This window comes from Microcaecilia unicolor, chromosome 1 (assembly GCF_901765095.1).
Source record: "Microcaecilia unicolor chromosome 1, aMicUni1.1, whole genome shotgun sequence".
Taxonomy (NCBI): Eukaryota; Metazoa; Chordata; class Amphibia; order Gymnophiona; family Siphonopidae; genus Microcaecilia; species Microcaecilia unicolor.
In genome coordinates, this window is record NC_044031.1 from 241856511 (window position 1) to 241872018 (window position 15508).

A 15508-nucleotide genomic window follows, 5' to 3' on the forward strand; every position below is an offset into this window, starting at 1 on the left:
GGCACCACCACAACCAGGAAGGATGCGAGCGGTTAGTGATTCGCAGGGCCCTATGTCTGAAAAGGAGAGGACCCTCGGAGAAAGGAGCCCAGCCAATTTCGCTGGGGGCGAAGGAGTTCTGGTAGGACAAACTGTAAAATCTTTTTCTTTAGTAATGAGAGATGCTTTACAACAGATTTCCAAAGCCCCCTCTCCTGAGTTTAATATCAATATGGTGAAACCTGCCGTAGTAACTATTGAGTCACTATGAGGCATATTTTCAAAGCACTTTGGGAGGCTAAGTTCCATAGGTTTCTATGGAACTTTGGGAGGCTAAGTGCTTTGAAAATATGCCTCTATGGGACCTAACCTTCTCAATGCATTCTTCGCTTCAATCAGTTTTGCTAAAAAATGCTGGTGAAATAAAAACATTGTCAGAAGCCCTGTTGACTCAGGATCAAATCAATGCTCGTCAGATGTCTGAAACAAAAATGCTTGAGGAGAAAATTCAGAAACTGGAGAACTTGAACAAAGCCACAATTAAGGATAGTAACTTTATTAAAAAGAAGATGGAATATCTTGAAAACCAGCAGAGAAGACTTAATTTGCGGCTTGTCAATTTCCCCAGATCTCCAGTTATTTCCACTATTGATATGGTTAAAAAATATTTACGGGAAGTCCTGGGGATGCCTGGGGAATCTCTACCACCCATAACAAGGGTAATCTACCTTCAGACTTCAGTACCATCTAAACCTGGAGGTGACCAAGTTGTTGTGGATGGAGGAATGAACCTGACATCTTTTCTTGAATTGTCCCTGGAAGTGGTTACACAGAGGACAACTGCACTGGTGACATTTGCTCTTGAGATAGACAGAGAGATGGTATTGAAGTTGTTTTTCAAGCATTTAGACTCAATGTTTTTTGGTTCCAAAGTTAGGATTTTTCTGGATCTCGCTAGAGATACTCAATATAGACGTAAGGCATTTTTAGCACTATGTCAAAGAACTTTAAATCTGGGGGCAACATTCATCCTCAAATTTCCTTGTATTTGTCGTTTTATTTACCTTCAGAATAATTACCAGTTTATGTATCCAAAACAACTCGAGGATTTTTTGATAGCTAAAGAGGCTGAGAATGTTAACGTTAAAGTTTAGGATCCCATATGGGCACTGTAAGATAGATTGAGAATGTACCCGGAATATGTAACAGTCTGAAAATTTAATTACCTTAATTTGTTACTTTATCCTGGATCTAGTTAAGTATTTCCAATTTTGAGATCGATGTAACAGTGATTATTTCTTTTACTGAGACATTTATTCTGTATCAAGTATAGATTGTTTTGTTTAAAAACTTAATTTGTTTCTTTTTATGCTTCTTTGATAAGATGTATAATTGAATTATAAATAATAAGAAAAAGAAAAATGATGAAAAACAATTGAAGACCATAAAACTGTTTAAAAGTTTTGGGAGAACTTTGGAACAGTGAAAACAAAATTGAGGGAATTAAGGATACCATCATGCTCAATGCTTAGTTCTCAATGCTTAGTTCTCAGCTTTAGGGCAGTTGTTCCATCCTGGTAATATCTGACAATATCACCCACAGGTTGCCCAGTTCAATCTTGTTTGGCAATGGAGAACTTTTTTTATAGTATAAAGGATCATAGATATCATAAAGGTAACAACTATATTAACAATTGCAACTACAAACCAAAACAGCCGATAGTTACATTAGAAATAATGTGGTTCACCACCATATCTTATATAAACGCCTTCCCTCAAACATGAAAACTAGAAATAAAACTTGTGATCTCACAAGCAATCATTTGTTCTTCATGAAAACAGAATAAAAGGCCAGTTTAAACTTGTATATAGGTGATGCAAACCCAGATGTTTATTCACAAGTAAAAAGGATGAATCTGTCAATCCAATGGCTACAAATAAATAAATAAATAAATAATTGGTCAATTCAGGTTTTTCCTATAGACATTTTCAATCTATAGCTAGGTATTGTCCTTCTAAAAAGACCTTTCCACTCAGCTAGCAATTTTTGCTACTGAAGAATCAAAAAGGGACAAGTCTGTCTAGCTTATGCTCATCATATTCAAGTTTTAAAATTAATTTCCCAGGATGCAAAACAGCTTAAGGATTGCTGTAATTCAACACTACCACCCACTGAGCAAAATTGTAACACTTCTTTTGTCATTTGCTAATATACACCGAATGTATTTTTCCTTTTTCAGCTTAAGTTAATGATTCTGTATTCTTTATGATTAAAAGAAATACATTTTGTTAAAATAGGTCAAACAATGCCTTCTTTTACTACACTTTATTGTTTAACTGTAGAACTTCTAAGAATGGTAACAATATGAATACAAATATTTAGCCAAGAATATTGCTTATTGTACTTTAATATTGTACAACCTTAAGCCCTTTATTGAGTCACTTTTTTCACTGACCTTTTGGGCAGCGAGATGGAGAGCTGTCCGCTGGCTCCGGTCAGCTTTATTAACATTTGCTCCTGCCTTCAGCAGAGCCTCAGCGCAATCCATTCTGTCAGCCAGAACACAGTACATAAGAGGAGTTCGACCAAACTGATCCTCTTTATCTTTCAGATCAGAATTCCCTGCAGACAAAAAAAATTAAAAAAAACTCACCAAAACCTTAATTGCAAATCTTGTATTGTCTAAATAAAATACACCATACACATGCATTTCCCCATGGTACATAAATAATTCATAGTTCAATACTCAGCTGGGGTGGTCAGTGTTTTTTTTCTAAATGCCAGTTGCTGTGGCTGAATTCAAATTCAGATATGCAGCACCACTATTAGGATAGCGTCAGGCGATAAATATCTGAATTCAGCAGTGACCATTGCTGCTATTCAGATAGCAGTGATATTGAGACTGCTATCTGGATAGCAAACCAGATAAAGTGAGGACAGCCTTATTAGTTATCTAGTTAGTAGACTGAATATGGATAACTATAAAAACTCTGCCCCAACACCACACTGGCACTATATAGATAGTTAAATAAATAACTACCTAAGACTCCAGAACATGTGAAAAACCTTTTTTATTGACAATTAATGTCAATCAACCATACAAAACAACATAAAATACGCTCTTACTTCTCTCAAACACATGCATACTCCAGCCACCCATCAATATTCGTGATAATAATGCACAACACTATATACATTTCACAAGGTGTAACAACTCATTGCCAACAAATGTATTATAAACATATCAACTTAGAACTTGTCAACTTGATCAAAGAGTCCACCATCAACACTGGTTCTATAAATTGGAACCTGCGTATGCTCTATATTAGTTGTCCTATAGTTGACCCGGCGGTTTGATGTTTACAAGCACGGACGCATGTCCCCAGCCAACCCAGTTTTGGGTTTTGGGTATTCTCAATGATGCATTTTTCATCAGTTTGGAACATTATTGCAGCCTGAAGAATACTTATACAGTATACACATATGGTGCAACATTGTATCAAGCTTGCTTCAGTCAACTATAGGACAACTAATATAGAGCAAAGCCAGGACTGGAACTTGGAGACAAGGCAGGACTTCCCACAGATAGCCCAAATATGGGCTGCGCCATTCATGTGCCCTAGCAAGCAAGTACAGCAGACGGACTGATAAAGCTGCCTTCCATATTATTAACAGGATGAAGCAGGATGCTGTCCCACAGAGACTCCAAAGTGGAGCAGTAAGCATTGTGGGTTCAGGGCAGGAGTCACGGCAAGCTGTGACAATACCCCCTCCTCAAAGGCCCACTCTCCTAGGTCTGGGGCTGAATAACCATCAACAGACCCCTTTCCGGAGTGATGGAACAAGGTAAGCAGGTACCTAAGAGTAGTCCTAGAAACGCAAGCCCATATGAAATCTAAGGTGTCCTAGACCACGTATCCATGGTCTGGTTCTTTGGGCACAGTACAAGACAGTGGAACAGAAGAAAGTCCTTTAGAGAAATTCCCAACCAAGGTCCAAATCTCAGATGCAAAAGTGAACAAGTCTTACTCAGAAGAAGCCTCCCTCCTCAATAGGAGATCCACAGCATCTCTGCAATCCCAGCACAAAGGACACATCAGGGCTCATGGCCTTTGCAATCTGCCACAGTTCAAGAAGAGGTGAGCCCTTGGGTCGTAGCCATGGACCAGCTAACAGCAGGTGAATCCCTCGAGCTAGGCACAGCACTAGGCAGAGTACTAGGCAAGGAAGGACAAGGCTAGACAGGAAAAGGCAGGACAAGACAAGACAGACAAGGCTGGAACTGTCCTTTTGACATTGCTTCTCTCTTCATTCCCATTTTGTTTATCCATTTTTCCTCTGCATCCCTATTCCAGCATCTACCCTCTGTGTTTCTGTCCCTGTCCTTATCACCACACCCCCTTCCAATATTAAGCATCTGCCCTCTCAGTGTCCCTATACCTCCATGTCCAATTCTCTGTGTCCCTGTGTCTATGATCCCTCCTCACCCAGCATTTCCTCTCTGTCCCTTTCCCTCCACTTAACCAGCATGATGCCTCTCTCTTCCCCTCCTTCTACCCCCACCCCAGGCCCAGCATCTCTCCCTCTTTCTATCTCTCTCTCCCATCCCATTCCACAGTCCGGCATCACTTTCTCCCTCCATTGGCCCAGTATATCTCCCCTTCAGGATCCAGTCGCTCTCTCTTTTCTCTTCGCTTACCCTGTGATCCAGCATATCTCCCCGCCTTTCCATTCGCTTTCTCTCTCTACCCACCCCCCTCCACTCAGCCCCTTGGGTCCAGCATCATCTCTCATATTTTCTTCCCCAGGTCTCTCTCTGTCTTCTTTCTGCCTCAATCCTCCCTCCCCCACATGCATGTCCTGGTATATCTATCACCCCACTCTCTCCCCCCTTACCCCTACCCAGGTCCTGGTATCCCTCTCTTCCTCTGCCTGTGGGGAAAAAGAAGGAAATGTGGGAATGTGAACACTTAGTATAATTATAATTTAGCACTCTGGAATCTTACGTTCCCTTAAGGTTCCAAATTCAAAGCCCGGCTACACTGGCATGCAATGAAACAAGCTTCAGTAGTTACTACATAACTTTGTAAGTCTATGTGCTTTGAAAATGAGCACCTATATATGTCTCATCAGGGACTTGATTTTATTATGCTCTCCTCTTAGTCGTTTCATTTAAGGGAGTGCACTTTTCCAATGTTTGTTTATTTCAGCTTTTTTTCTTTTTCTATTTTTAATTTACATTTTTACTGAGCATCTTGTATATACACCTTCCCGCAATATAGCAGTTACCTAGGGCTCAGACTGTGAAATGATCTTCCCTCATCTCTCAGACTCCAATGATCAAAGGCAAATGTGGATGTTAGAAGACATCAGCACCAGACTAGCAACTGCGTTTGCCTGTGCCCCAGGATCAGAGCTGGTGAGCGTGTGAAACAACAAGCTCACTAGCTCTGAATGCTAGTAGCATGCAAATGCATGCTAAACAGGGACAATAATATTCCTCCCCAGTACTCAGCGGACAGTGCACCAATTAAGAGCACTGCTCCCACAACAAACCCTACACCAGCTCGGAGCTGGTGTTAGGGTTTGCCAGGGCATTGGAGAGGAATGGTGAGACTGTCCAGCCCCCCCTCCCCCCAGCACAAGGGCCTGGAGGTCTGATGGACCTCTAGACTCCCTTAAGCACAAGGGAAAATCCACTGCTTATTTCTGAGATAAGCAGCATAAAATGTATTGTACTTTTTTGGGATATTGCCAGGTATTTGTGACCTGGATTGGTCACTGTTGGAAACAGGATGCTGGGCTTGATGGACCTTTGGTCTGTCCCAGTGTGGCAATACTTATGTATTTATGCTAAGGTTCTCTTGAAGTCTGAGGTGTGCAGTGCACTTTCACTGGGATGGGCATGAGGCTTGGGGAAAAATGTTGACAGAATGATTGACTGGTTAAGATGGAAATCCGACACCAGCTTTTGAAGGAACTTAGGATGGGTGTGGAGAACTACTCTGTTATGATGAAATCTTGTGTAAGGTGGATCAACTACTAGAGCATGGAGCTCATTGACCCTGCGCGCTAAAGTAACCATCACCAAAACCAAAATCTTCAAGGTCAGGTACTTCAGATGGCAAGCATCTAGCGGCTCAAATGAAGCTTTCATCAACTGCATGAGAATGACATTGAAGTCCCATGACACTGTGAAAGGTTCAATAGGGGGCTTCAACAAAAGCAAATCTCTTATAAAATGAATAACTCAAGGCTGTACAGAGATGGGCCTATCCTCTACATGTTGATGGTAAGTGCCAATCGTACTGAGATGAATCCTTACAGAGTTAGTCGAGATCAGACTCAGAAATGTGCAGAAGGTATTCAAGCAGTTTTTGTGTAGGACAGGCGAAAGAATCTATGGCCTTGCCCTCACTCCAAACAGAAAATTTCTTCCACTTGAAATGATATGACCTCTTTAGTGGAATCCTTTCTGGAAGCAAACAGGACATGGGAAAGAGTCCATGTCTAACCTCTCAACATCCAGGCCATGAGGGATAGGGATACGAGACTGGGGTGCAGAACAGACCTCTCATTTTGTGTGATGAGGGTTGGAAAGCACTCCACAGACCTCTGAAGGCTAACTCCAGAAGTAGAGGAAACCATATCTGTCTTGGCCAGTAAGGTGTGATGAGGATCATGGCTCCCTGCTCCTGCTCAAGTTTCAATAAGGTTTTCCCTATGAGGGGCATGGGAGGATGCGCATACAGAAGACCCTCCATCCAGTGCATGTGGAAGGCAACTGAGGCTAGCGTGTCATGTGATCTCAGTTTGAAGCAATAATGAGGTACTTTACTGTTCAGATGAGTGGCAAAGAAATCCACTGAGTGGGTGTTCCACTCTTGGAAAATCTGGTGGGCACACCAATTTTGAGGGACCACTTATGTGGTTGCATGATTCTGCTCAGTTTGTTTGCCAGACGGTTGCTCTTCTCTACCAGGTAAATGGCTCTGAGGACCATGCCACAGCTGGTTGCCAATGCCATACCTTAAGTGCTTCCTGACACGAGATGTATAAACCCGTGCCTCCCTGCTTGTTGACATAATACATTACAACCTGATTGTTCATTTAAATTAGGTTAATTTGATGTATCAGCTGACCTCTGAAAGCCATTCAAGCACTCCAGATTGCCCAAAGCTCTAGGAGATTGATATAAAGATGGTCTTCCTGGTGAGACCACTGTCCCTGAGTGCGGAGCCCATCTACATGAGCTCCCCAACCCAGGCTAAATGTATCTATGGTCAGCACCTTGTGGGGCAGTGGAACTTGGAATGGAAGTCCCTCCATCAAATTGGATTGATTAGTCCACTACAAGAGTGACTCCACAAGACATGGAGTGACACTGATGATATCCGCTAGGTTCCCCATGGCGGGGGACCACTGGGAAGCCAGGGTCCACTGGGCTGATCTCAAATGGAGATGTGCCATAGGTGTGACATGCACAGTAGAGGCCATGTGGCCTAAGAACCTTAACATCTGCTGAGCTGTGACCTGTTGGCTTAGCTGTACCTGGATCATCACTTCAGCAATATGTGGGCACACTGGTGTGGGAGGAAGCTTGAACTGTGTCTAGCAGGACTCCAATGAACTCCAATCTTTGTACTTGGGTGAGATGGAACTTTGGATAATTGATCATGAACTATAGTAGCTCCAACACCTGAACACTTCTCTGTATTGAATTTTGAGCTCCCTTTGACGTGTTCACTACCAGCTAAACATCCAGATAGGGAAACACGTGCACTACCAGCTAAACAGTCCAGACTATTGCTAGGCATTGGTAAAATCTCTAGGAGCTGACATGAGGCCAAAGGGCAATATATGGCAGTGGTGTACCAAGGGTGGGGCAGTAGGGGCGGTCTGCCTCGGATGCACGCTGCAAGGGGGGTGCAGGGAGCAGCCGTGCAGCTGTTGGCTCTGCCGTTTCCCTGCTCCCTCTGACATTATTTCCTGTTCCGGGGCAGGGAACCAGCAGAGCTGACAGCCATGCAATTGCTCCCTGCAACCCTAGGAGGTAAGAGTGATGCACTGGAGGGGGTGGAGGTGATGTGCCAGGAGGGAGGGTGCAGCAGTGATTCACCCCGAGTGACAGCCAACCTAGGAACACCACTGATATATGGTACTAGTAATGGTGCTTCCCTACTTGAAATCTGAGATAGATCCTGTGACTGGGATGTATCATGTATCTGAATGTGGATGAAAGCATCCTTTAAGTTCAGAGGTCATAGTCAATCATTTTCCTGAATCATGGGGAGTAAGGTACCAAGAGAAATGATCCTGAACTTTTCATTGGTCAGGTACTTGTTCAAGGCCCTTAGGTCTAGGATTGGATGGAACCTTCCTGTCTTTTGGGGGACCAAGAACTACTAATCCCTTCCCGTTTTCCCCTGGTGGAATAGGTTCAACCATTGTGGCCTGTAAAAGGGAAGAGAGCTCTTGCAGAAGCAGCTCTTTTAATGCTCTCAAGGTGCAGTTTGGAGGGAGAGTTTGCCAATGAAGTGAGCAATCTGTCAAGACAATTTTAGGACCCATTGGTCTGAGGTTATATGGGGTCACCTTCAGTGGAAAAAATTCAGCCTCTGTCTTACAAGTAGGCCATCCAGCATGGTATTTACTTTGACTGCGGCTATGCTCTCTTGGAACCAGTCAAAAAGCTCATATCCTGCTTTGACTAGGATGCTGACTGGAACTTCTGAATTTTCGGTTGCCTCAGATAGCAGCGAGAACTCTGGGCACACTGGGAAGGACAGGAAGGAAGAGGGTCTCTAAGTCTTTGAAAGTAGTAGGGTCTCCTTTGTTCGGCACCTGAATATCTTCTGGATGAGAATGCAGCAGAAGCAGCCTGAGGGAAGGACCTGATGGTATCAATTTTATTTTAATAAGGTTGACTACTGTTCTGTCCTCTGACAGCCTTTCCCTGATTGTAATGTGGCTCTGGGGTGGGTGTGACTCTTTTTCTGTCATTCTCACTGCAGAGTCACATGAGTGTTGCATTGTGGGGGGTGTAGTTATCAGGCAACATGACTTCACTAGCCTGTCTGCATAGAACTGTTATATGATTGGTTATGCTGTTGCTAGTTGGCAGGCTCTGTTCCGATTGGTGGTTTTCCCCCTGCTCACTGTTCCCTTTAGTCTGAGGTAGGCTCCATTTTGTTAGACAGTACAGAACCCTTTCCTGCGTTACCCTCTGTTAGAGTACTTAGTTTTTACCTTGAACATATCTTACTAAAAAAGATATTGTACTCAATTCAACTAGCTCTGAGCTAATGTTGTTTACAGAATCACAGAGACTCTTTGCCATTGGGGCAGAACCTCTGATCTACAGTTGACTGTGAGTAAACATTGTGTTATTCAAATAAAGGACTTTCAGAGAGATGTGAACTGGTGTACTGAGGTTATACGTCAGTATATAAGTCTTAGAAGCTACAAGTCTTAGAGGCCTGAACAACTACATCCTCCACCTTGTCTCCAATAGGTTATCACCTCAGAAAGGGATATCCACTAGGCTCTCCTGAACTGTCAGTTCTAGGTCAGAACCATGCATCCAAGTGAGTCTGCACATGCTAATACCCTTGGCAGAGGCCCTGGATGATATATCAAAAGCAATATATGCTACCAGCACCGTATGCTTTTGACACATCTGCTGCTTAAGTTATGCAGCTTGTCCATATGGTAGAGCATCCACAAACTCCACCATACTGTTCACCAAGGACTTCAAGTGCATGCATGAATGTATCTAGAACATGAACATAACATTCTGGAAAACCTCTTTCTCAAAAGAATCCAAAGTTCTTGACTCTCTCCATGGAGGCACTGAAGAACGAGTCTTGGAGCTTTTGGCCCTTTTACATACATAGTAACATAGTAGATGACGGCAGAAAAAGACCTGCACTTTCCATCCAGTCTGCCCAACAAGATAAACTCATATGTGTATACCTTACCTTGATTTGTACCTGTCTTTTTCAGGGCACAGACCGTATAAGTCTGCCCAGCACTATCCCCTCCTCCCAACCACCAGCCCCGCCTCCCACCACCGGCTCTGGCACAGACCGTATAAGTCTGCCCAAACTATTCCCCAACTCCCAACCACCAGTCCCGCCTCCCACCACTGGCTCTGGCACAGACCGTATAAGTCTGCCCACCACTATCTTCGCCTCCCAACCACCAACCCCTCTTCCCCCCACCGGCTCCGCCACCCAATTTCAGCTAAGCTCCTGAGGATCCATTCTTTCTGCACAGGATTCCTTTATGTATATCCCACGCATGTTTGAATTCTGTTACCGTTTTCATCTCCACCACCTCCCACGGGAGGGCATTCCAAGCATCCACCATTCTCTCTGTGAAAAAATACTTCCTGACATTTTTCTTGAGTCTGCCCCCCTTCAATCTCATTTCATGTCCTCTTGTTCTACCGCCTTCCCATCTCCGGAAAAGATTTGTTGCGGATTAATACCTTTCAAATATTTGACCGTCTGTATCATATCACCCCTGTTCCTCCTTTCCTCCAGGGTATACATGTTCAGGTCAGCAAGTCTCTGCTCATACATCCTGGAACGCAAATCCCATACCAATCTTGTAGCTTTTCTTTGCACCGCTTCCATTTTTTTTACATCCTTCGCAAGGTACGGCCTCCAAAACTGAACACAATACTCCAGGTGGGGCCTCACCAACGACTTGTACAGGAGCATCAACACTTCCTTTCTTCTGCTGGTCACACCTCTCTCTATACAGCCTAGCAACCTTCTCGCTATGGCCACCGCCTTGTCACACTGTTTCGTCGCCTTCAGATCCTCAGATACTATCACCCCAAGATCCCTCTCCCCCTCAGTACATATCAGACTCTCACCGCCTAACACATAAGTCTCTCGTGGGCTTTTACTCCCTAAGTGCATCACTTTGCATTTCTTCGCATTGAATTTTAATTGCCAAACCTTAGACCATTCTTCTAGCTTCCGCATATCCTTTTTCATGTTTTCCACTCCCTCCTGGGTGTCCACTCTGTTACAAATCTTAGTATCATCCGCAAATAGGCAAACTTTACCTTCTAACCCTTCGGCAATGTCACTCACAAATATATTGAACAGAATCAGCCCCAGCACCGATCCCTGAGGCACTCCACTACTCACCTTTCCCCTCCTCCGAGCGAACTCCATTTACCACCACCCTCTGTCGTCTGTCCGTCAACCAGTTCCTAATCCAGTTCACCACTTCGGGACCTATCTTCAGCCCATTGAGTTTATTTAAAAGCCTCCTGTGGGGAACCGTGTCAAAAGCTTTGCTAAAATCTAAGTAGATTACGTCTATAGCATGTCGATGATTCAATTCTCCAGTTACCCAATCAGATAATTCAATGAGATTCGTTTGGCACGATTTCCCTCTGGTAAAACCATGTTGTCTCGGATCTTGCAACTTATTGGCTTCCAGGAAATTCACTATCCTTTCCTTCAGCATCGCTTCCATTACTTTTCCAATAACCGAAGTGAGGCTTACCAGCCTGTAGTTTCCAGCTTCTTCCCTATCACCACTTTTGTGAAGAGGGACCACATCCGCCGTTCTCCAATCCCTCGGAACCTCTCCCGTCTCCAAGGATTTATTAAACAAATCTTTAAGAGGACCTGCCAGAACCTCTCTGAGCTCCCTCAGTATTCTGGGGTGGATCCCGTCCGGTCCCATGGCTTTGTCCACCTTTAGCTTTCCAAGTTGTTCATACACACTCTCTTCCGTGAACGGTGCTATTTCCACTCCATTCTCAAATGTACTTTTGCCAGTCCCTCGTGGTTCTTCTCCAGGATTTTCTTCAGTGAAAACAGAACAAAAGTATCTATTTAGCAAATTGGCTTTTTCTTCATCATTATCTACATAGCGGTTCGCTGTATCTTTTAGTCTCACAATTCCCTTTTTAGTCATTCTCCTTTCACTAATATACCTGAAGAAATTTTTGTCGCCCCTTCTTACATTTCTAGCCATTTGTTCTTCTGATTGCGCCTTCGCCAGACTTATCTCTCTCTTGGCTTCTTTCAGTTTCATCCGGTATTCCTGTGTTCCTCTTCTTGAGTTTTTCTATATTTCAGGAACGCCAACTCTTTAGCCTTTATTTTCTCAGCCACTTGCTTGGAGAACCATATCGGTTTCCTTTTTCTCTTGCTTTTATTTACTCTCCTTACATAAAGGTCTGTGGCCCTATTTATTACTTCTTTCACTGTCCTTCCACTTCTTGTATGTCTTCCCAGCAGCTCCTTCCTCAGGTATTCCCCCATTTTACTAAAGTCAGCAGGCTTGAAATCCAGGACTTTTTTTGAGTGGCCGCTCTCCACTTTAGCTGTTATATCAAACCAAACTGTTTGATGGTCACTGCTGCCCAGGTGGGCACCCACTCGGATATTTGACACGCTATCCCCATTTGTGAGCACCAGATCCAGCGTCGCTCCCTCCCTCGTGGGTTCCGTCACCATTTGTCTGAGCAAACCGCTTTGGAAAGCATCCACGATCTCTCTACTTCTTTCTGATTCCGCAGACGGAACCTTCCAATCTACATCCGGCAGATTGAAATCTCCCAGCAACAGCACCTCTCTCTTGTTTCCCAACTTTTGAATATCTGCGATTAGGTCTTTATCTAATTCCTCCAATTGTTTCGGAGGTCTGTAGACAACACCCACGTGTACAGAGGTTCTATCCTCTCTTTTTAAGGTGATCCATATTGCTTCTTCCTTTCCCCAAGTCTCTGTCATTTCGGTCGCCGTGATATCATTTCTCAGATTCAATGAAAATAGAGTGGTGCGGCAGCTGGAACTTCTAGAATCCGGGAGCTTTCTAGACTCTATACATGGAGTCTGCCTTCTTATAAATAGGCTGAACAAAGAAAGGGATCTCCCAATGTTTCATCTGAATTGCCTTAAGGATGTTGTGAGCAGCACTGTGACAGCTTTCTTTGGAGGGGAATCAAAGTTGAGGATGTTCAACATTTTTGCCCTGGGCTCACCCTCAACATCCAAGGTAAATAGGATAGACTGTGCCATTTCCCTGACAAAATTAGTGCAGGACAGCTTCTCAGGGGAAGACTTTCATCTTTCATGAGCATGGGATGGGCGACCAAAGGACCCCTCCTAAGAGAGTGTCTGTGGCTCCAGTTTAGACTCCCACGAGTGGTCTGAATCACATACAGGATAATATTCTTCATGGAAAGACTAAGTCTGAGCTTGACTCGCATCCAAACTAGGGTGAGAGTGCCGAAGAATGACGTCCCTTCTAGTTCTTGGGCGAGCTTCCTCCCCCAAGGGGCTGGAGAGGAGCATATGGGAAAAACACAACCTACAAATCTGATCCCGATCAGATTGCAAAAGAAAAAGTAACCAACAATTTAGCTACATGCATATTTTCCAGCAGCAAACTAGAAGAAATATTTAATTTAGAATTCTGATCTTTAATTAATTCATAATGAACAAATTTGATTTAGATGAGAAATACTTATGTGAGACTGCTAGAAAAAGTACCTGAATATAATATACGTAAACAGCTTTGGTTGTATCACAGAAAGATAGTATATCAATTCCATAACTCTTTATTAAAAGTGAAAGCTCTGCTTCTGGAATTTATTTTTTTTTCTTCCACTTGTTATTTACAGCAATTTTAAATTAATATCCAAAGAAACAAGTTGTAATGAAACAGAAATAAGGCACAACTTATAGGAAATATCAATATATACAAAGAAATAGCATCAATAAACTTTTGCCCACCATATTTTGGGAACCAAGGAGGAAAATATAATCTAAGGAAATAAAAATCTAAAAGAAGCAAGGTGGTTAAGAATACTCATGGGATTTAACCAATCACAGCTGATAAAGCGAAGATACTTACTTGTAGAAGGTATTCTCCAAGGACAGCAGGCTGATTGTTCTCACATGTGGGTCGGCATCCACAGCGGCCCAGGAACGGAGATTTTCCAGCAAAATCTTCAAAATCTTTGCGACAGCCAGTAGAGCGCAGGATGGACGCACTGCGCATGTGCGGCCACCTCAGTTATATTGAAAACAAATAAAGAATAAAACAAATCCAAAGGGGAGGTGGGCGGGCTCAGCCTGCTGTCCTCAGAGAAAATGAAGATACATACCTGTAGCAGGTACTCTCTGAGGACAGCAGGCTGATTGTTCTCACTTATGGGTGATGTCCACGGCAGCCCCCGAGACCGGAAAAAAAAAAAAGAATGTTCTGTTACAGCCAAGTGTTGCTTCTATGTTGACATGTGTTGGTTTGACTTATATATGCGCTTTTAATTGTTTGTGGGATTAATATATATATATTTTTAATATGGATGAATATAAGGAATAGTTAATTGGAACAAAGGTTATATGTAGGCTAAGGTTTATAGTATTCTGCTTTTTTTTTTAATGAAACATATTAATATAGTAAATGACCAACATACCTAAATATTTAGGGGGCAATAATCAAAACTTTCAACAGGTAAAATAACACTTTGCCAGTGGTAATCAGCGCTTTCATTATTGCCCAACCTGCCCATGTTTAAAGTGCACATGGAATTCAACAATAGGCATTTTGCAGTCTAGTGGGCAAACTGAAAGTCAGTTAGGCAACAGAGCAAAGGGAGAGATTGATGCCAGATTTTTCTCTTTCAAAAAGTTGGCAACCCCACCTCTTCCCACTGCAGCTCCTTGTGACTTTGGGCAAGTCACTTAACTCTCCATTGCCCCAGGTACAAAATAAGTACCTATATATATGTAAACCACTTTGAATGTAGTTGCAAAATACTACAGAAAGGTGTTATATCAAGTCCCATTTCCCTTTCTTATGAATCCTCCTGCATGTTTTTTCCTTCATCACTATTTGTGGGTCTTCTTCCAGGCCTTCTCTCTCTCTCTCCTTGTCTCTAGTGGGTTTTTCAGCTTTCTGCTTTGACAAACAGAATGAATTAGCCATACATATGGGTAATCCCATAATTAAGGGTTGCCTTATTTGTTCTGCTTTGGTTTCTGAGGTCGGGAGAGTTGATTATTAACTGAAAACGCCTCATTGGACTAATTTCTGTAAGCTGACATGGAACTTTAGTAAAAATCACACTGATTCAAAATTACTATAGTACCACTTTTACCAGCAAGTTTAATTCTGATGTCTTTCATGTGAGACAAAGCAAGAGTGTGTCATCAGTCACAAGAAATTAATGGTGTTTTCTAGCAGTGGACCTATTTTTATTGAAGGACCAGACACCCTATCATGTTTCAGCAAACAGCCTACATCAGGGATCATCAGCAAGATGTGCTTTCAGTGTAGCATCAAAATCCAAACAATCCAATGTTTTCGCAACAGGCTCCTATGTTTTGTTAAACTGGTGCAAAACACCACACATGTACATTCTGGAATGATGTACCAGCAGTTCTTACATTTCCAAAGCTTCATATGAATTAACATAAATAAAAAAATATTGTTGTTGTTTCAATCTGTATTTATGGATATCCATTGATGATTTTTTGTTATAAC

At 42.8% G+C, this 15508-nt stretch overlaps 1 protein-coding gene across 1 annotated transcript in view; it reads right to left on the bottom strand.

The window, feature by feature from the left end:
• INVS (inversin) overlaps positions 1-15508 on the bottom strand; it is a 522371-nt gene that overhangs the window by 439008 nt on the left and 67855 nt on the right. The window contains exon 3 of the mRNA XM_030205118.1: positions 2436-2602. Coding sequence (XP_030060978.1) covers positions 2436-2602 — 167 coding nt within the window. The remainder of the gene's footprint in view (positions 1-2435; positions 2603-15508) is intronic.